This window comes from Mirounga leonina, unplaced genomic scaffold (assembly GCF_011800145.1).
Source record: "Mirounga leonina isolate KUSES-001 unplaced genomic scaffold, KU_Mleo_1.0 Mir_165, whole genome shotgun sequence".
Taxonomy (NCBI): domain Eukaryota; kingdom Metazoa; phylum Chordata; class Mammalia; order Carnivora; family Phocidae; genus Mirounga; species Mirounga leonina.
Window position 1 is genome coordinate 47,439,815 of NW_023270415.1, and position 22,264 is coordinate 47,462,078.

Here is a 22,264-nt window from a genome sequence, read left to right on the forward strand (position 1 = left end):
TATTCACCCCAAATCTTCTCATCCCATCAAAACCACCCCACTCTCCATCTGCCCAGCTCATGAAAGGATGCTCATCTCTGTGAAAATCTGTAATCTACCTGATACCTTACACATGAGGACACGAAAAGTGTTTGTTCTGGATAAGAATGTTAAAAATGCAATTACACAACAGACTCGGCAATCTTTGTGTTTTCCCCCCTCTGAGCACAAAGTAACCTTCAGTCCCTCACTCTTCTGACAATGTCAAAAGTCCTCTTAAAGTGGGTATTCAAAGCCTTGCGGTCATGCTGCGCATTTGATTCCGGTTGGCTTGGGGTACCTGAGTTCAGCTCTCCATAGGCCTTCCGTTTGACCCACAATCCCTAGTGGTTCCAAGTGTTGCTTTTTTTCCCTGCCCCCCCGCCCCCACCCCCGGCCGGCCTCCAGGAAGAACGAAAGCGTGGCGTGAAGTCTACTCCTAGCCCTGACCCTCAGCTCCCACGGGCAGCTGCAGAGCTGCAAGCGTGCCGCCGCTCCACGCAGGTAAACTACGGAGTGAGTTACCTGCACTTGGAGAAGGGCCTTACCTGAGCGCGCCTCTGCCAATGGCAGCTCACCTGAGGGAGCTTCGCAGCCAATCACCGTGCAGCTCGTCCCTCGGGCTTGTATCCTTTAGTGAAAGAATTCAGCTCCTTGCGAGAAAGTTACCTGTGGCCGCCCAAGTCCGCCACTTTCTGCTCTGTGGCTGCCCATTGCCACGATCCCGGAGGACTCCGTGCCGCCCCGCCGCCTCCGAGCTCGGGCCCCATGTGAGGGGCCCCCCCTTATCCCACCTTTCCGGCTAGGTGAGGGCGCGAGCGGGCGAGCGAGCGAGAGTGGTGAGGGGGGACGGAAAAGCAGAATTACCTGTAGCTCTTGTTCTGCCATCTCGGGCGCTCTCACACACCTTCACCTGCACAGACTTGAAAGTCCAGTTTCACCAGAGGCTGAGGCTCCAGGAAAAGGGGAGCGAGTTCATTGGATCAAACATGTCACAAGAGTCGGACAAGTAAGTGGATCACACGCGCCGGCTGCTGCTACTACCGCTTTGGGCTGATGGCAACTGGTTTGTTATGTTTTTGTTTTTGTTTTTTTTAAGTTGCTATTGTTGGTTTTTTTTTTTTTTTTCTTTCTTTTTTCTTTTTCTTTTTGGTGTATCCAGACTTTTCCAGATTATGTTTCTACCCTGGTTAAGGGGAGAAACCCTACAAGAATGTGAATGTTTCATACCCCCTTTGGGCCTTGATAGTAAAGTAGGTTTTCCTCTTTCCTTCCTCCCTTGCGAATGAGCTCAGCTCCCGTCTCCCCGGGCGAGGACTTGCATATTGACAGAGGTTTTGGTAGGTGAGGGCGGGAGGCCTGTTATTCTCCCTCTCTTGAGTTGCTCCCACCGCTTCAGGCTGCTAAGGCCATTTGGAAACTCATCTGAGTTCCTTCGATTTGTGCAAAGGGCCTGCGAGAAGAGCGGGTCTTGGCTGCTTTTGTGTGAGCGCAACAAAGAGCCTTTATACTGGAGCAGAAACGGCCATCTTCCCGTACTGGGGCAGGAGAGTGCGTGTGTGCGCGCCCGCGTGTGCGCCCCTGTCGCGAGGCGAGGCGAGGCGCGGCGCGGCGCCGGGCGGCCGGGGTCGCGGGGGTCGCACCCCCGCCCCCTCCCCCCCCCCCCCCCCCCGCCCGCATTGTTCGTTCGCCCTCCTCAGGTGCGGGAGCACAGGGCCCTACGGAAGTGCGGGGAACTGATTTGAGGCCCCGCGTTTGCACCTCCGTGGCGCGCGAAAGGGCCCCCGCCCCTGATCGAGTCACCCACGTCCGGACGACGTGTGCACGCCCCTGCGAGCCCTCGGCCCTCCGCGGCCCGCCCGGCGCAGGCGCTCCCTGCCGGCGGCCGCCACCTCGGGCGTGGCTGGCGGGGCGGCGTGGGTCGCGCCGGGCCTTCTCGGGCGGCTGGGATGCCCAGGCGGAGGGCCCGGGCGGCAGCGTCCGGCTTCCCGCGCCTCGAAGGCAGGGCGGCCGAGCACGTCCTTTCCGTCCTTTCCGTCCGGGACGGGAACTCTGGACTCGCCCGGATCGGCGGCCTGCGCGGCCCGACTCGCGGGTCTCCGGGCCGCGGTCCGGTCGCGTCCCGGCGGCCTCCTGCAGGCCTGGCCCCCGCCTTGGGGACGGCTTTGTGCTAGCAGGGGGAGGTGGGGCCGAGGGCGGGAGCGGGAGGGAGCCGGAGGTGGGTCCCGCGGCCTTTCTCGGGATTAAGTGGCGACACTCCCTTCCCCCTCCCGGGCGCGTCCCGCGCTGGGAACTGGCCGAGTCCTCTTGGAAGTGCGTCTGGGCCACCTTTTTGCTTGTCTTGGTAACTTTACTCTGGTGTTGTGGCCACCCCAAGGAGACCTTCCTGAGGGTGACCCCGTCAGGGCAAGGACCGGGCGCCTGGAGGCCGCCGGTGCCTCTCGTAAGTGGCCCGTGCCAGTCCCGAATTGAGCGACCCTGAGCGGGCCACGGGAATGCCCTGAGGACCTGTCCAGGGGTGGAGGGGCGGACCATCTTCAAAGTTAAGCCGCTGGTAGAGTAGGCGTATCCAGCGACACAGGCTGTCATACTTGAACCACAACAACAACCCCCCAAACCACTACCAGATAGGAGTACAGTTTTACCCACCAACGAAAAGCTAACTGCTTGGCACACCCCGGAGCGGGAAGAACTGGTGTTAAAAACGCTGGAAGAGGGTAGAAGTAGGGATAGGAAGGTGTGTGATTGTAGGAGGATACCCCTACCATCACCCCCACATTCCCTGTAGCCTTGTGGAAATCACTACTCGAGCTTGAAAACCTAAGTAGCCAAAAGCCGGAGGTGACAGCAGGATTTTCTGGATTGTGTTGATCTTCGTGTCAAAAATGGTTGCAAACCTAGTGAATATCGAATAAAACTTCTTGCAGTTCCTTAATTAAATCGCACGATTGACATTTGGTTGCACTGCTTAGTTTTGTAATCCAGCGTGACTCAAATGAATTCGGAATGAAAATGGGTCGATTTTTATTTTAACCTGTTATACCTAGCACCAACAGACAATTTATTTAGTATTGAAAGTAAGTTCTGCGTTAACGATCTGGTTTACCACGATGCATTACTTAATTTTTATGGGTAATAACTATTTGGGATTCCAAATCCTTACATTTAATGAAAGTAGCTTTTATCTAGTCACGCTTTCCAAGACTTAATTTTGTATCCTGGGAAAAGTAATGCCAACAAGAATACCCATAAAAGACTGTTGGACCCCACTTGCCTCTCTCTGCCTGGACTATTGAGAAATGCTTGAAATTAATAAATGATATTTGGATTATTTTTGGGAATTCTAGTTTTGTTTTCTTAATGTTAATACTCTAATGGAGGACCAGAGGGTGGGTCTGGGTTTCACCCGCCTGAAGCTTATGCAACTGTGGGTGTTAGGTGGGGTGGTGGTGTGGGCTCTTAGAAAAAGAGCAGGAGAGCAAGTTACTGGGGCTTCCTGCCAGAGCAGGCAAAGAGTCCTGAAGCTTGAGCTTTATCAGCTTCATGGTAAATCCACCTAGAGGGCCTGTCTGTTTTCGAGAAGTAACCTAAAAGAATACACACAGGATATTTTTCCATAAACCCATCAAAGTGTAGGTAATCTTTTGGCTAGCATAGGACGATAATTCCAGGTAGCAAGTCTGGACTGAAGTAGCATCATCTTTTTTTATGGTTATGGACTTTTCAGATTGAAACGTTCTGCTTTTTATGTTCTGTAATGTTGACGCTATCACTAATTAAAGCAAAGTATTTTTAGGACAGCCTGTCTTTGTACATATTTGAAGATTCTCTGTTCCGCCTTAAATTTTATTGAAGATTTGTGATGCTGGTCAACAAGCTTGTGTATTCTAGCAAGGCAGTGATAGATTTAGAAACCTTTTTTTTTACTGCCAAAATATATAAAATATATTCAGGGAGAATATAATATTACATATATGAATATAATTTTATTTGATACCCACAGGTATTTTTCATTACACAAATGTTTTCTGATTATGAACTCTTTGCAACACATTCAGATAGGCATTATGAGAAAGTAAAAAGATGTATAAGGTGAGCCACGTCCTCAAGGGGCTCACACTGTCATGGAAGGTGAGACATGAACAGACATAATTTTAATTAAGCCAATACCTGTTAAGTGCCTAAAAGTCACAAAGTAAATACAATAATGTATTCATCAGATCCTGATATCACAGTCCTCCTCGCTATTCACCCCACTTTTGCCTAGGATAATTTCTTCTGGTCATCTTATGTGTTTTAAGGAGTCTGTCCATTATTCTAGAAAGGAAACAGAAAATGCTCAAAGTTATAGCTATTTTGAATGGTATAAACTTTCAGGTAACGGGATAAAACATTCTAATTAGACTTTCTACTCTTTAGTTTTATAGATGCATGTTTGTTTCCATTTGGCTATATAAAATATATTTTAAAATCACAAATATTAAGAAGTAATCATATCTTCCTCACACCACTAAAAATATCTATTCATTTATTCAACAAATAAATCTTGAGTGCCACTGTATACCAGGCATTGATCCTGGCATTGAAATTCAGTAGTGAGGGGTGCCTGGGTGGCTCAGTTGGTTAAGCCTCTGCCTTTGGCTTGGGTCATGATCTCAAAGTCCTGCGATCCAGTCCTGCGTTGGGCTTCCCACTTAGCAGGGAGTTTCCTTCTCCCTCTGCCCCTCACTCTGCTCGTGCTCTCTCTCTCTTTCACTCCCTCTCTCTCAAATAAATAAATAAAATCTTAAAAAAAACCCCTGAACTTAGTGGCTTAAAACAACAATTTATTTAAAAAAAAAAAAAAGAAAGAAAGAAATTCACTAGTGAATAGAACAGAGTCCTTGCCCTCAGAATGCTTACATTCTAGTAGGAGGAAAAACCGACAGTAAATCAATCAAGAAGAATACATAACAAATTAGAGGGTGATAAGTGATATGAAGGAAAGAAAAGCAGGCTAAAGAGATTAAGAATAATGGGAGCTATTGTATGTAAAATGGTCAGAGATGGCCTCTCTAATGAGATGACCTTTGAGCAGAGACCTGAAAGAAGTGAAAGATCAAGCACTGAAGGTACCTGGGACAAGAGTATAGGCAGATGGAAGAGCAAGTGCAAAGGCCCTGAGGTGGGAGAGTGCTTGGCATATTCAGAAAGGAGCCTGTAAAGCAGGGACGTAATTAAGTAAACTAATGAAATCTATTCTCTCCTTAATAGTCCAGATATTTGTATATTCAAAAACAGAAAAATCATACTTATAAATGATCCTGGCAATGGAGAGGTAAGTAAATAATAAGCTAATAGCATCAGTCTTATCTCTTTCCTGAAGTATCACCAGTTTAATGGTTAAGGGCTCGTGTTCTTTTCCCTACAATGGATTAAATTCTGCACGCTCCTTAATTTAGAGATGAATGAGTACACACATCCTAAAAGACTGCTGGGAATTAGAACTGAAGAAGAGGGACCAAGTACAGGTGGTGTTTGCTCTGTCACTCTGCGTTAATGAAACCTACCACCCTTTAGCCACTATCTCAACCCTTTGATGTTAACCTCCTGCAAAATAAAGCTTGCCTTTCCTGCCTTCTTCCTCTTGCCCTCTCTCAGTTTCTGCAAACTTGCATCCTTCACAAAACACAGACTTATCATGGGGCGCCTGGGTGGCTCAGTTCGTTAAGCGACTGCCTTCGGCTCAGGTCATGATCCTGGAGTCCCGGGATCGAGTCCCGCATCGGGCTCCCTGCTCGGCAGGGAGCCTGCTTCTCCCTCTGACCCTCCCCCCTCTCATGTGCTCTCTCTCTCATTCTCTCTATCTCAAATAAATAAATAAAATCTTTAAAACAAAACAAAACAAAACAACAAAAAAACAACAACACAGACTTATCCACTGTGTTTGGAAGTGAAACACCACAGTATGCTTTGGTTAGCTTGGTATCTTCAATGAAGTAAAGTAATATACAGGCAAAGTTAACCTACGTGAAAAATAAGAAAATGCTAGACAACAAGATGAAAATTTGGATTGACTTTAAAAAAAGCTGAATTACGTATGTGCCTAATAAATACACTGCTGTGTTTATGTATATTGTGCTTAATAGAAATCTCCAAGAAATCCTTTTTTAAAAAATTTTTTAAAAGATTTTTATTTATTTGACAGAGAGAGACATGGCAGGTGAGAGAGGGAACACAAGCAGGGAGAGTGGGGGAGGGAGAAGCAGGCTTCCTGCAAAGCAGGGAGCCCCAATGCGGGGCTGGATCCCAGGACCCTGGAATCATGACCTGAGCCAAAGGCAGATGCTTAACGACTGAGCCACCCAGGCGCCCCTCCAAGAAATCCTTTAAATCATTGCTTCCCAAACTCTTTTGATTACAAAAATACCACCTGATGCATTTGGTTAAACTAGAGATTCCTGGGTCTCACCCCAGACCTGTGAAATCAGAGGGGCTACAGCATCTGAATTTAAAAATTGTCCCAGCTACATTTTAATGTACATTTTATGATAGGGTTAGTTAGTGAGATCATGCTTTAAGTGAGTACTTGATGTGACTTTACATAATAAATTCAGTTTATATACTGACTTCTCAGGTGTTTATCCAGCGTGTCAGTGAAATGAAACCTGGGGGCTTTATTTTACATTCTTTGTGCTATCCTATTTAAGCAGCTTCTGATATAATTTTAACTTGGCTTTAGAATTCTTTGGCCTCCTGTCAATTTTGTTTGCTTTCATTGTTTTGATGAACTGCCCCTTCTGGAAGAGTGGGTCCTTTTGACAGGTCATATATTTCCAGAGCTGCTAAAGACCTCATTTGGAGTCATGTCACCTATGTGGGCCTCTGCTGGGCCTGTAGCTAAGGGTCAAGCTCAGATTTTAGGCTGGAGCCCACTCACTAGGGAACTAGGTTAGAGTTAGAAGGTCAGCCTTGACCTTCTATAGTTTCACATTAGAACCTAAAACCAGTGTTCATTTTTCTAGGGACAGTCATTTCACTGAATTTAGAATCTATTTTGTAGCACAAAGTCAAAGATAACAAGTTCCAATCTGATGTTGGTCCCTGGTGAAATGATTTAATGGGATGATGGTTATAGTTTCATTTCTAGGGCTAATGGTAGCTTTAAGTATTACCCTGATAAGGTGGTACTAGACCTTCTGTTGTCCTGTGATTAGGTCCTGTTTTAAACTGACTGCCAGGATCAGGCCACCCAAATGGGCCCAGTGCCATCTGATTTAAGGAGGATTAAGAGTTGGTGCTGGAGCAGTTGATGAGGAGCTATATCTAGCAATTTCTATTAGACTCTGCAAAGTCAAAAGGAGAATTTAAACAAGTGTTCAGGTAAGTCAAACATACATAGGCACATTTAAACAATACCCAATAACACAAGAGGTATTTATTTAAAATCTATAGATAAATAAGATTATTATTTTGATGTTAGGTTTTTAAATCTATTTTTTTTTAAAAAAGGTTTAGGTAATTCAAGCAAGTGCTTTGGTTTCTCTTTGTGACTTGGATATAACTAGGTACACATTTCTGGTTAAAAAGTGAAAAATTGGGATAAAGAATATTTTCCCCCTTCCTCCTTCCTTTCTTCCTTGGTCTGTCTCCTGATGCTGCTTTCTTGGTTTTTTTTTTCCCTCTCATATTACTTGGTGGAAATTGACACATGCACATCTTTTATGCATTGAGATAAATGTGAATCTGATTTTAGATGTTACTTTAGTCAGTGAACTTTGCTGCATTCTCTTAGCATTTACATTGAGCATCAGCACCCCATCCTTGCTACCTGAGCCAAGAGTTAAGATGGCAGAGATGATGTTGCCTTATCTAATTGAAGTCAACTGAGTTTAACCTTGGAAAATGTTTGCTTTTGAGTTATTCTTAGTATAAGAAAAGCCTAATCCTAAATTAGAGTCCTCACTCATGATGCCTCCCCTCATATCAGGGTGTGGACCTTCTCTTCCTTTTCAAAAGGTATTCAGGGATTGCTGCTCAATTACAACAACTAAGTGTAAACCGAAATTGAGTAGTGATTGGTTTGGCAAACCTGTCCAGGAAAAATTCCTTAGCGAGCAGCAACAGGTTGAATAGGAATTTTTGCTTTGGCCCAGGAGGACTAGTGGTTGCTTAGTAACAACAACATGTACTTGGGAGTCCCTCAGACAGCTTCACAGGTCTTGGGAAGGCCCCCAAAGTTCAAATTCACCTTTCTCTCCCTCTGCCCTGCGTATTTCCATCCTTTAGAGAGGTCCCAGCTTCTCGGTTCAAATCCATCCATCCATCTATTTAATACTAGGAAATTACATTTTATTCTGTAAGTCTTTTAATGGTAAATGGTAAAAAGGACTGTACTATAATGGATTAAATGGGATAGAAATAAGAAAGTATCTCTTTGAGGATCTACCTCCCAACCCCCACCCCACCCCCACTCATTTTTAGTGGGAAGAGGATTTAAAAGTGTTTAACTTGTTGTGTTTTGGTGACTACCAGGATTACAGTAACATTATTTCTAAAAACAGCACATTTTGAACTGCTATATACCATACAAATACACCTTTTTAGAGTTCTTTGGAGAATACTAGAAAAGCTGGTACATTTCAGGGGATTTCAATGTACATTTCAACAATAAGTCAGGTCTTGGAGATTGTTCATGCATTTGAATGGGCATTCAGTGGAAAGCAATTGCTGCCTGCAGCGGATGAAGAGCCTTATTTTACTTTGTAATGAACATGGCAATGAACTTTGTGGGGAGCACTTTTAAAGTGATCTGACTTCACATTCACTCCCAAGGAAATGCTTCCTTTACAAGTGTGAATGCAGACACCCTCCAGAGCAGAAAAAGAAAGCAAGATTTGCTTGCTGCTTCTTTCTACTTTGGCGCCTGCCTTTCATCTGAACGCTGGATGTACAAGTATCGTTCGCCCCCCCCCCCCCCCCCGGGGGCCACAATCTTGTTTTTTAAGGTCTCTGAATGGAGAAAAAGAGAGGAAGAGAAAGAGCAGAAAGAAACTGCTTTAGCCACTGTGCGTTGCCAGCACTTTTCTTAGTAGAGGGAGAGTCTGTCTCTTCCTGACTGAAGTTTAGTGTGGGATGGCATGTGGTTATCTGCCCTCCTGGGGAATTGATACTGACTTTACCTTGAAGCCTAGAATCCTAGAGCTAGGATGAGCGGTAGAGATCACACAGGGCATGCGAGTAACCAAACATTGGATTTGGAGCTAAAAGTTTGGTTTAAAGAGAAAAGTGCCATGCATTCTTTATTCTGTGTTGCATGTTGAGGTTGTAAGTATGGGTTGAAAATCTGACATTTTGATAATTTGAAAAAAAATTTGCTGTCTTTTTTTTTGGGAAGGGAGATTGGGAACAGGGGAGGCATTGCTTATTTACTTCTTAAAATAGAAACATGAATGTATGAAACACCTGTTTAAGATTCTGATAGTATTAGTGTGAGTTGGAATGGACTTTCCTTCCCACACTCACCCCAAATCATTGTTTTTAGTTCTCAGTTCAGTGAGCCCCATAAAATAACTGCTTTCTGTACTTCTTGGATCTAACTTTTCAAATAAGCAAGGAACAAAGGTAGCTTTTGCCTCTTTCCTGAATTGTCAGTAAGATAATTAACATAAGATCAGACAATTCTGTTTTCATTATTTTTCATCTGTAAAATGAAGTTGAAATAAATGATCTCTGAGGATAATCACCTGCTGCATCATTCTGTGAGTCTCATCTTCTCCCTCCAGAGGGATCTGGACTAGTGGCAGCTCACAGAAACAGTGATGGATGCTAACAAGATAGGAAAGTACTGGGCACAGTGGGACCTGCTCCCCGCCCCTGCCATGCCACCCTCATCCCTTTAAGGTCTCTGAATGGAGAAAAGAGAGGAAGAGAAAGAGCAGAAAGAAACTGCTCACTAAAGCAATAAAAGATGGTCTAAGATGACCAAGAAACAGACTTATGGCAGGTGGGAGGAATTCAGAGGGCCGCATGGAATTCAGAAGGGCAGCTAGGAAGGAAAATCTGGTTTACCTAGAGGACCCCTGCACAGCTTCACTGGGCTGGTAGATAAAGAGTACAAGAAAATCAGATAAAAAAGGGCTGGCAGGTACGCTGAGAACTCTTTCCAGAGACGGGCTAGGGAGTGGGTTCTTCTGCGCAGGTTTGAGGGGTGAGAGTGAGGCAGTATCGGAATGGATGGAACATGGAGTAAAATTTAGAAAGCTGAGAACCTTGAGCAAATGGGATAACTTCTTCTCCAATCTCCCTCCCTCTTGCTCCTCCTCCCCCATTCTCCTTTCTTCTTCCTTTTTCTTCTCCCCCTCTCCTCCTCTTCCCTACTCCGTTTCCTCCTAATAGAACATAATTCAAGGACACCCATTTCCAGACGATACTACCAAGCCAGTAGTTTAATAAATGTTCAGAGAAGGTATTAAATAATACAAGGGTAAGAATAGTATCTGTGGTTTCACTTCAATTACAAGGTAATATATTATCTCACATCAGGCACTTAAAGACCATTCATTTAGGTGTGAAATAAAATCTCCTTCTCTGGTATCTTACTGTGTTTTTTATATATAGAATGTAAGGTCTCTGAAGTCAATTTTCTCTGAGGTCAGTATTGGTACCAGGACAAAATGGATAATGGATTGTAGTTTTGGAAGGTTTTCATGTTGGAGACTTTTTATAGGTTAACCCTTTACGTACATTTATACTTCTGCAGACCACGATTTTTAGCTGCTTTGGAATCTTGGTGTCTGCTTTGAAAAATATGTGTATCTTATATATTTTTGAAAGCATTTTAATAAAGTGCAGATGCCTCAATAGAAATATGGTCAAAGAACATGAGTAGATAATTCACAAAAGCTATAAAAAGCTGGGTTTGGGGAAAATACATTTCTAGGAGGATTATAAATTATTACAAACTTTCTAGAAGGCCCTTTGGCAAAACCGGCTAAAATGGGCCTACTTGTTGACAACACACCTGAATTCCAGTTTTAGAGATTTGTCTTAAGGAAATAATCAAGAATATTAACTGTAGCATTATTTTTGAAAGTGACACATCAGAAAACTCTTAAGTGCCCAGCTACAAAGGATTGGTTTAGTAAATTGTGCTCAGTAAGATGGTCAGATACTCTGGAAGCATTATAAATCATATTATGGAAAAATATTTAATGGCAGGAGAGAATGTTCATGATGCATTTTACTGGGATGTTTATAGGCATAGAAAATAAAACCTAAATACTACTACTACTATTACTACTACTATATATATTGTATATATATATATAATAATAATCTCACAGTAGGTTAACAGTGGTTTGCTCTCTGTGTAGAGAAATTATAGGTACTTCTGCTTTGTGCCTTTCCATGTTTTTCTAGTTTGCTTTAGTGAGCTTGTACTGCTTTTGTAATAAAAGAGAAAAATTTAAAGGTTATGCTTTAAAATAGTCATTCTGCCATGGAAACATTTAAAAATAACACATAGGTACTCTAAATAAAATGGAGAAGTCTACCTGCTTGCTTGTTCCAGGTAGAGTTGATCTGATCCAGGCATATGCCTCCTTGCACTTCACTGCTGGTGGGCCCCGCGTGTCTTCTGCACTTTGCCTCACTCACCTGTAGATTGGTTGGGTTTATGTCTCAACAACCCTGTATTTTGGGACTTGCCCAATTATCAGATTCCAACTATTTTTCAAAATAGCACAAATGGGTGTAGGAGTTTCCAACCCTCATATAATTTGAAGTGGGGGAATGGCTAAGGAGGAGAGAAACTCCTACTCAGTAGGCCGTATGCGCCGCGTAGTTTCCCTTGGAAGAAAATTCTCTGTAGAGGAGGCCGACTCCACCTGACTGTTCTTGGGAGAGACTCGGTGGTGAGTCTAGTTGTATTTAATCTCTAGGAGTAATAGGGAGAGGGCAGAATACGACTTCCTTTAAGAATAAAAAGTAGTTGCAGGCAAGTTTGAGTTTCTATTATTTTTTTTAACAACAGTTTATTTTTTCCCTAACGTAGACTTGCATTTTCGCTGGAGGGCCGAGTGTGTGACTCATCTACTTGCTTCTACAAGCTGGTACATAGATCATGCCAGATGCACGCTGGAGTCTGTTAGTTAAGCTGTATGAGATTGCATCACTGGATTTCCTGCAGGCTCTTTAATGGAGTCTTTGTAGAAAATGTGAAATTATTATTATTATTTTTTTAAAGATTTATTTATTTATTTATTTATTTATTTATTTATTTATTTATTTATTAGAGAGCGAGCGAGAGAGAAACAGCATGAGAGGGGAGAGGGTCAGAGGGAGAAGCAGGCTCCCGGCTGAGCCGGGAGCCCGATGTGGGACTCGATCCCAGGACCCTGGGATCATGACCTGAGCCGAAGGCAGTCGCTTAACCAACTGAGCCACCCAGGCGCCCCGAAAATGTGAAATTATTTGCTTATCAACATATCCAAGGAGCATCCACAGCAGAGGAACAAAAAGTACACGACAGGAACTTGAGAGAGAAAATGGCCTTACAGAATCACTGAAGTTCTGTCAGGGGGGAAAAAAAAAACACGGAGTGGGGAGAGGCTTAAAAAAAAAATGGAAATGAACTTTGCAAATAGGAGCAAACCAAAACAATGTTTGGCTGTGGGAATCAACACAAGAGTTTGTGACACAGAAACTCATTGTAGGTACACTTCTTGGTTGTGGATTCAAAAGTGAAATTTGCAATTTCCCCTTTCTCTTTCATGCCTGCCTGGTTCCCCGCCCCCCCCCCCCGTTTCTTCTTATTGTGCAGAAATTCATCAGATCTCATATACTGTCTTAAATTTTCAAAAATCATTATTTTCTTTCAATGTTCAACGTCTAAATAAATAAAGGCACATATTCTTACAGGACTTGTGGGGGGATGAACGAAGAGCTTGTCTTTTCATCCTGTATTTATTTTCAGTTTTAGTGAACAACCTAAAAGGTGTGGTTTGTATTCTCTTCAGCCACACAAAACCCACAAGTTTGCTTTTTGAATGCCCACACATTTTGGGACACAATTCATTTGATTGCTTCTAGTATCCTGAAATTGAAATAAACTGGGGTAGGGGTTGTTTTTCTCTTTCCTCATTTAAAAGACCCATATGCTTTTTTTTTTTTTTGTCTTCCTGATCCTTCCTAAACAATGAAATACGTATGTGGTAGATACCTGGGATACATTTAATTACAAGTTGCGAGTTTTTCTACTGCAGCATATCCATGCTTGGCTAGGTGAACAAAATCAAACACTATTCAGAGCTTCAGGACTAACCAGATTTTTTTGTTGTTACTGTTGTACCAAATATTCCTGGAATATGGAGGAAATTGAAAATGTTATGATTCTGAGATTTTTATTGTCCTGAACATACGATGGACTATTTTATAAATCACTGTTTTGCACCATTTCTGAATGACCCACTAAACTGCTTCCAAGGCCATCTCCCAGGCTGACTTTCATTGTAATTATTTTATGAGGCACTTTTGCATTTGCATGTGTGTTTTTTTTAAAGCACCATCTCTTGGGGAGACTTATTTCTGATTATGAACATAATAAATGGTCCTGAGGAAAAACTGGAAACTAGAGAAAGGTAGATAGAAGAAAAATCACTCATAATTCCAGGATCCTAACACTATATATTTTCTTACAGTTTCTAATAAATGCCTGCATATGAATGTGGTTATAAAAGAGTATACAAATTATGATCCCTTTATTTTTACATCATTCATGCCATTCTGGGTTTTCCATTTAATGCTGTATTATTAGCATTTTACTAGTCTCAATATTCTTCTACATAACACTTAAAGATGAAATCAATCATCTTCTATTTTTATTTAGGTCATTTTGCTTTTTCATTATTATAAATCATGCTTATACATAAATCTTTGTATTTCTGGTTATTACTTTAAAATAGGTTTCTGGAAGTATAAGAATGAAAAGACATAAATATTTTTAGGTTCTTGATTCATAATTTGAAAATGACTTCTAGAAAGATTGTAAAAATTTTTCTCCCAGCAGTGTGAGTGTCACAACATGTCATCAATAAATGAGAATTATAATTTTTTTTGCCTGTTCAAAAGGCGAAATAAAAGTGTATTTTTGTTGTAACTTTCAGTTTCATAATTCATGAAGTTAAACATTTTCTCAGATGTTTATTGATCATTTATACTTTTTATTGAAGATCTGGCTCTTGCCTTAGCTACTACATATGGTTATGTTGTTGTGTTCTAGATGAGGGGACCTTGGGGCTGAGATCCAGCTATGCTTCCCTCTGGCCCCTGCCCAGGGAAAAGAGCACCTTTCAACATCTGCACGAATGCACCATATGGGTTAGCAGTGCCCTTTTCTTATTTTTCACTCATTTGAAAAAAAGAAAAAGAAAACTGTGATGCTGGTATTTTTATTATTGATTTGTGAGAGCTCTTTACACACCTATGATTATTAACCCTTTTGTCAAAATTCTGGCTATCATTTCCCCAACTCCTTGTCATTTAATTTCATGCTTCAAAAAATGTTCAGAGCTTTACATTTTTTGATGTCAGATAATAGAGCTCTTGTGTGTATGTGAGTACTTTCGTGGCTCTCTAATCATGATTTGCAAAACTCATTAAATTTTTTTCCTTTATTTAGCCTTAGTTTTAAGGTTATTTAAAAGACCCTTGGGAAAAAAAGACCCTTGATAAGGTAACTAATTCATACTTAATTGTAAAAACATTAGGATACACAGTTACTTTCAAAACTACCACACAGAGATGTTAACACTACTAACACCTTGACATCTATATTTTTACTGTCTTTGTATATACATACAAATGTGTACAGAGATGAGATAGATCTTAACATATTGTTTAATAACTTATCTTTTAAATTAATATTGATCATGGATAACTTTCCATGATGATATTTTTAATGGCCCCATCGTTCTACATGGAATGGAAAAGTCCAAATTAGCCAGTTCTTTACTCTCATACATTTAGATTTTTTTCTCAGTTTTTTACTATTAAAGTCAATATTTGGATGATTATCCTTAGAGAGAAATCTTCACGTACTTCTTAGTTATGTCCTTGAAGAATGTTGCAATGAATAGACATTCCTGATCAAAGGCATGCTGTTTTTAAAAATGTTTGGTTCATATTTCCAAATTGCCATCCAGATATTTTCTCCTCATTAACATTCCCACCAACAGTGTATCTGAAGGAGAAGGATTCCTCGTTCCTTTCCCAACAATGCATATTATCCTCTTTATAGTCTTTGCCAATTTGATAGGGTGAAAATGGTAAGTTATTTGGGACTGTATTTCTTTCCATTTACTCAAATTGTGTTTTCTATCTCAGGAGAGCTTTATGTATTGTTTTTAATATATACAGTATTTTGACAATCTTTTTTTTTTTTTAAAGATTTTATTTATTTATTTGACACAGAGAGACATAGCGAGAGCAGGAACACAAGCAGGGGGAGTGGGAGAGGGAGAAGCAGGCTTCCCCCCAAGCAGGGAGCCCGATGCGGGGGCTCGATCCCAGGACCCTGGGATCATGACCCGAGCCGAAGGCAGACGCTTAACGACTGAGCCACCCAGGCGCCCAGTATTTTGACAATCTTAAAAGCTTTTGTTGGGATTTTGTAGAGAGTTTAGCATCAGTAAAAAGAGTCTGTTAGCAGAAGGTCCAGCCATGGTCTCTTCTCTCAGTACGAGTCATTGGGTCTGAACTGTCCCTAATTCACAGCACCCATTCTTTGCCAACTAAAGCAACGACCCAGGTCCGCACTCAATCTCCCTAATCAAAGACCACAAGTTCAGGGAACTGCATCAAGGGACAAGGAGCCTGTATCTCCAAGCTGACTGATGATGACCGAGTACAGGATGACTATATTCAAACAACAACAAATAAGTGGTCACCACACACATCTGTTCCACCTTGTGATTTATCGAGTGCCTGCAGGCCAGGCACAGAGCTGGGCACCATGCCAGGTGCCGAGACCACAATGATGAAACAGACTACTAGTGTAAGGTCTGAGAATCTTAAACAATATAATTAGAAAAAAGTAATTTAGAAAAAAAAATGCACATTTGCCTTCCATTTTGGAGGTAATTAGTTGTGGGAAAGTTGGAGGCCGGAAGGTCCAAGATAAGACAAAATAGTGCAAGTCTTCAAATTTTCTGCTTTATTTTGATTTGAAAAGACCTGTCGCTGTTTTTCATTTCTCAGGTATGGCCAGGCTTTCATCCATTCACATTTTGGGGGGGTGGGGGGTGGGGTCTATTATTAGCAGTTTAAGAAACACTCTGGTTGTTTATCTACTATTTAGATATGGGCTATTTAGAATGGAATCACTTTTCAAAGATAAATCTCTAGGGCTCTGTAATTAAACTTTATGTTAAAAAATGCCTCTAAAGCTATGGGGTTAAAACGTGTTTGTATTCTCTGTCATATGCATGTTGCTTGAGGCTTTACAGGTAACATCTGTGGAAACTGGCAATTTCTGGAAATTACTTGGTACTTTTCTAAACTGAGGTATAACATTAAAACATTTAGGACAATTAAAAATTTATTTTAAAAGTGTTGGTGGCATTAAAGCCAGCTGCATTAAAATCAGGAACCCATAATCTGGTTTGTTAATTGTGGAGGCTGTTTTCTTCCATCTTCCTCTTATGGTTAACCTTTTGGATATATAACTCTTTTTTTCCCTAAAGACCTAACAGAGGGCATGAAAAGGAAGATTCAGCTTAATTAGTTTGGCTACTCATTAAGGAGGAAAAAAATATTTAATTCCATTTGAAGGTAGAACTCATTATTTTAAATACATTCTTTGATTATCTAGGATTTCGTGTGATCCATGTTATACTTTCTCCTGTTATTTCAAATTTTCTTGAGGCTGTAAATTTAAGAATTGTTTGATTAGGAAGTCTACCATTTGCAAGGTACAGATAATGGCCTTCCCCCATAAAAATTATAAAGCAGTCTATGCCAGGGAAGGGGAATCTTTAAGTGATTGGTCATATTGCATATTTTTCTCTGTTTTTCCAATCTAACCCTAAAAGTATTTGTCCATGATTTTATGATTTTTTTTCCTAAATATTTTAGTGGCTACAGAGCATTACCTGTGGGTTTGCTGTTATTGACTTAGGTTTAGGTTACATGTGGGCTGTTCCCATAGTTCTTACTGTTATAAAATCATACTTTTATAAAAACCCTTTCAAGATTTTTAGATTGCTTCCTAGAATGAATTTCTATAAGTGGAATTTACTGGATTAAAATGTATGAATATTTTTAAAAATTTCATTACACAATAACTGTATATTTAGGGAGAAAAAAAGACAAATACTCCTTCTATAGTTCTTTCCTACCATTTTCAACAGAATTTTGACGGTCTGTTGTACCGAATTCTAAATGTGTTTCTAGGTATTATATCACATATGAATGTGTGTGTATTTGAGAGTTTTAAAAATATTCATTTTTTTCTACATAAACGATTTTACACGTGTTGTTACATGAGTTTTGATTATTTCATGTCAATCCAGAACACTTTTTTTTTTTTTTAATGCACAGTATTCCACAGTATGAATATGTGCGTGGCTAAAGGATGAATTCATGGAGGTGGAGCAAAGGCTATGCATATTGAAATCTTAGGTTGTTGCCCCAAATTGCTACTTTAATTTATATTCTAATCAATAATGTTTAAATATAACCATTTCTGCCTACCCTCAAGTAATGGGTCTTATTAGTCTTCAAAATTTTTGCTAACATGAAAAATTGCAACTCTTCCCTTACTTTACATTTCTTTACTTCTACTTATTTTTAAAGATTTTATTTATTTATTTGAGAGAGAGCACAAGCGAGAGGAGGGGCAGAAGGAGAGGGAGAAGCAGGCTCCCCACAGAGCAGGGAGCTCAATGAGGGGCTCGATCCCAGGACCAGGAGATCATGACCTGAGCCGAAGGCAGACGCTTAACTGACTGAGCCACCCAGGCATGCCTCATATATTTAAAAGCCATTTATATTTTTTCCCCTGGGGGACTGTTAATGCTCTTTGCCTGATACTCTATTTTGTTGTTGGCCTTTTTTAAAAATGGCTTTGTTGAGGTATAATTGATACACAAAGAATTGCATGTATTTAATGTAACATTTGTACATAATGTACAATTCAGTGAGTTTAGACATATGTAAACACCTGTAATACTGTCACCGTCATCAAGACAAAAGACATATGCAACACCTCCCAGAGGCTTTGGTGTCCCTGCGTGTATGTATGTTAAGAACACAACATCAGATTTACCTTCTTAACAAATGTTGAAGTGCATAATACCATATTGTTAACTACCGGGACTATGTTGTATAGCAGATCTCTAGAATTTATTCATCTAGTATAACTGAAACTTTAAACCAGTTGTATAACAACTCCCCATTTCCCCCTCTCCCCAGCTGCTGGCACCAATATTGTATTCTCTCTTTCTGCGAGCTTGGCTACTTGAGACCCTTCGTGTAAGTGAAATCGTAGAGTATTTGTCTTCCGGCTTATTTCGCTTGGTGTAATGTCCTCCAGGTTTATCCATGTTGTTGAAAATGGTAGAATTTCCATTTTTTTTAAAGGTGAAATAATATTCCCTTGTATGTATACACCACGTTTTTCTTTATCCGTTCCTCTGTTAATGAACACTTGGTTGTTTGCATATCTTGGCTATTGTGAATAGTGACGTGACGAACAGTGAAGTGAAGATACCTCTTCGAGATCCTGATGTCAGTTCTTTTTGATAATATACCCAGAAGTGAGATTACTGGATCACATAGTGCTCTTGGTCTTTTCCTGGTGAATTGTAAAAGCTATGTATGTACCCAGAGATTAGCCTGTTGTCTACCAGTTTGTTATGTGTCTTTTGACTATGTTGCATTTTTGGCTTTGCAGAGATTTTTAATTTTTAGGTAGCTGAATTCATCTTTTTTCTTTTCTTTTTTAAAAAGATTTTATTTATTTATTTGACAGAGAGAGAGCACAAGCAGGGGTAGTGGCAGAGAGAGAGGGAGAAGCAGGCTCCCCCGCTGAGCAAGGAGCCCAATGCGGGCCTGGATCCCAGAACCCTGGGATCATGACCTGAGCCAAAGGCAGATGATTAACTGACTGCGCCACCCAGGCGTCCCTCATCTGTTTTGTTAAATGGCTACTTCTAGGTTTTATGCCTTGCTTAGGAAGGCTTTCTCTGTTCTAAGTTCCAAACAAACAACCCTTCCCCTCCCCCAACACTAGTTTTTTTCCAAATTTTATTCTGCCATTCTATGACTTACGATTTCACATTTCCATTGAAAATTTTGATCCATCGGAATTTACTTGATGAAGAAATGAAGTAGGATTCTTACCTGATTGCGTTTCTAGATGGCCACCCTGTTGTATCAATACCACTTATTGAGTAACACATACTTTCCCCCCCTTAATTTAAAATCCAGCTTTTATCACATATTAAATATCTATGTGTCTTGGGACTGTTTCTTAACTCTTTATTCTGTTCCACTGACTGGACCATTTATGCTTCAGAAGCAACTATGTACCTATTATTTATCTCTATAAAATATTTTCATATCTGAAAGTGCTGTGCCATCTCATTCTTTTTCTTCTTCTTCTTTTTTTTTTTTTAAGATTTTATTTATTTATTTGACAGAGAGAGAATGAGCACAAGCAGGGGGAGCGGCAGGCAGAGGAAGAGAGAAGCAGGCTCCCCCAGGAGCAAGGAGCCTGATGTGGGGCTCGATCCCAGGACCCTGGGGGGATCATGACCTGAGCCAAAGGCAGACTCTCAACTGACTGAGCCACCCAGGCACCCCTCATTATTCTTCTTTTAACATATCTTTCTGGTTATTTTCCCTTCTTTTTCCTTTCATTTTCAATATAAACTTCAGAATCAGCTTCTGTAGTTCTCAAGAAATCCTGATTTGGGAGTGGAAAGGAAGGAAGGGAATACATTAAAATTTAAGGATAACTTTGGTATAGAGTTGATATTTTATTAATTATATGAGTTATTTTTTATTAATTTTGTATCCTTTATTAATTTTAAATAATTTTATTGTTAATGTTATAGCTTCCTATTTAAGAACAAAGTATGTCTTGCTTCATTTATTTAAATCTTTGATGTTTCTCATCAAAGATTTGCACCTTTATTGTTAAGTTTATTTAAAAAATTTAAGTTTTCTCAAGAGTATGTTATCTTTTTGGTACCATATTAAGTGGAATATTTTCTTCCTTTACATGTTTTAGCTGGTTATTTTTATATAGGAAAGATGCTGACTTTTAAATGTTAGTTTGTATCCAGCCACCTTATTTTATTGCCTTTTGCTTGTAATGGTTGTTCCCCTGATTCTCTTGGATCCCAGTCATGAAGTCATAGTTTGTGCAAATGATGTTTATTGATCTCTCCCAATTTGTATACTTTTTATTTTACTCTCATTTCTAAGTGTATCAATCTATCACGATAGAATAATGTTAGCTAATACTAATAGGTGTGTGAGAGTGGACATCCTTGTCTAATATCCTCAGGGTTTCAGCATTAAATATGATCTAGTTTTTGAAAGCTCTTGGTTTTATGTGATCTTGTACCTGACTACCCATCTGAACTCCTCTATTCTAATACCTGTCTATCCATTCATCTCCCTTTCCCCTCTCTCTGAATCTCAGATTGTCCATTAAGTAATTATGTTGTCTGCAAATAATGATTTTTTTCCTCCTTTTCAGTATTTCAGATTTCTTAAATCTTTCTCTTTTATTACATTGCTCAGGATATCAAGTACGATGTTGAAAAGTAGGTAGCAGAGGACATTCTGTAAAGGAAGTGGTTTTAATGTCTCACTTTTCACTCTGATGGTACTGTAGGTTTCTTGGCTCTCAAAAATGATTTCATATTACGTTATTCTCTTGCTATAATGATATCCATTAATACATTTCCTAGTTGTTTTTGGAGCAGTCTTTGTGTGGTCACGATGTAAAAACATACCGACAGATTCAGTTCATCAATATTATTTTGAGGATTTTATAGCTATATTCACCCCAGTCCCACTGCTTACTGGAATTATGACCTTTGTGACCTTGGGTACGTCCCTTAGTCACTCTGTGCCTCAGTTCCTCCTCCATAAAATAGGAATAATAGTAAGAGATCTTGCCTCCCAGCATTGGGATGAAGTATAAGTCCATGGTACATGGTAAACACTCAGTAAATGCCAGCTGTCCTTATCAGCGTCATCGTAATTGATCCTGTTCTCTTTTTACCTGTGTGTGTGTGTGTGTGTGTGTGTGTAGGTGCATGCAGTCTTTTGTGTTTTAATATACATGTTATGCTAGCTGATTAGAATGAGTTGGGAAACTTTCCATGTCTTACTGTGCTCTGCAGTAATTCAAACAATGTTGAAATGATCTATTCCTTGAAGGTTGCCTGTGCCTGGTGAAGGTCCTTGACTAACCTTTTAGTTTCTTGTATGCTTCCTTTGTCTATTCAGGCTTTCTCTACTTGAGGCCAAGTCTTAGCATTTATATTTTCCAGGAAATCATCAGTTTCTGATCTCTTACCGGTGGGATGTCTTCTCATTTCCCACCCTTTTTTTGTTAATCAGATTTTACCTTGCCTATCATTACCTTCACCCCAGCCCTACTCTTAAACACACATTCACACCCATACACAGACACACACAGAGGACAGCTCATCATTGCCTTTATGGATAATTCAACTAGAAAAAAATGGGGCCACAAGAAAAGACTTAGGCAGTGGTTCATGTAGATAGAACTAGAACCAACAGTTGAAAATGAGATTTAGTCTCATTTCAGGTAAAATATACATAAGATTTTGGCTCAGTTTATGTATAAGTTAATTCAGATCCTCCAAGAAGCCATCACTAAGATGAAATTAAATAAGGACTTTATGGGGGCGCCTGGGTGGCTCAGTCGTTAAGCGTCTGCCTTCGGCTCGGGTCATGATCCCAGGGTCCTGGGATCGAGCCCCGCATCGGGCTCCCTGCTCAGTGGGAAGCCTGCTTCTCCTTCTCCCACTCCCCCTGCTTGTGTTTCTGCTCTCACTATCTCTCTCTGTCAAGTAAATAAATAAAATCTTAAAAAAAAAAAAATAAGGACTTTATGAAGGGAATGCCTTATCCCACGGTCCTCTGAGGGGGTGTAGGGAGGCCACTGGATAAGGCAGGGAGACCCCCAGGCCTAGAGGCAAGTCTGACTCTGAATGTGGGAGAG

The 22,264-nt window shown here is 40.7% G+C and overlaps 1 protein-coding gene across 1 annotated transcript in view; it reads left to right on the top strand.

Moving 5' to 3' along the window:
- The first annotated feature begins 889 nt into the window (after positions 1-889).
- GRHL2 (grainyhead like transcription factor 2) overlaps positions 890-22,264 on the top strand; it is a 156,881-nt gene continuing 135,506 nt past the window's right edge. The window contains exon 1 of the mRNA XM_035011655.1: positions 890-1,027. Within this exon, the coding sequence (XP_034867546.1) occupies positions 1,008-1,027 (20 nt within the window). The 5' untranslated portion in view covers positions 890-1,007. The remainder of the gene's footprint in view (positions 1,028-22,264) is intronic.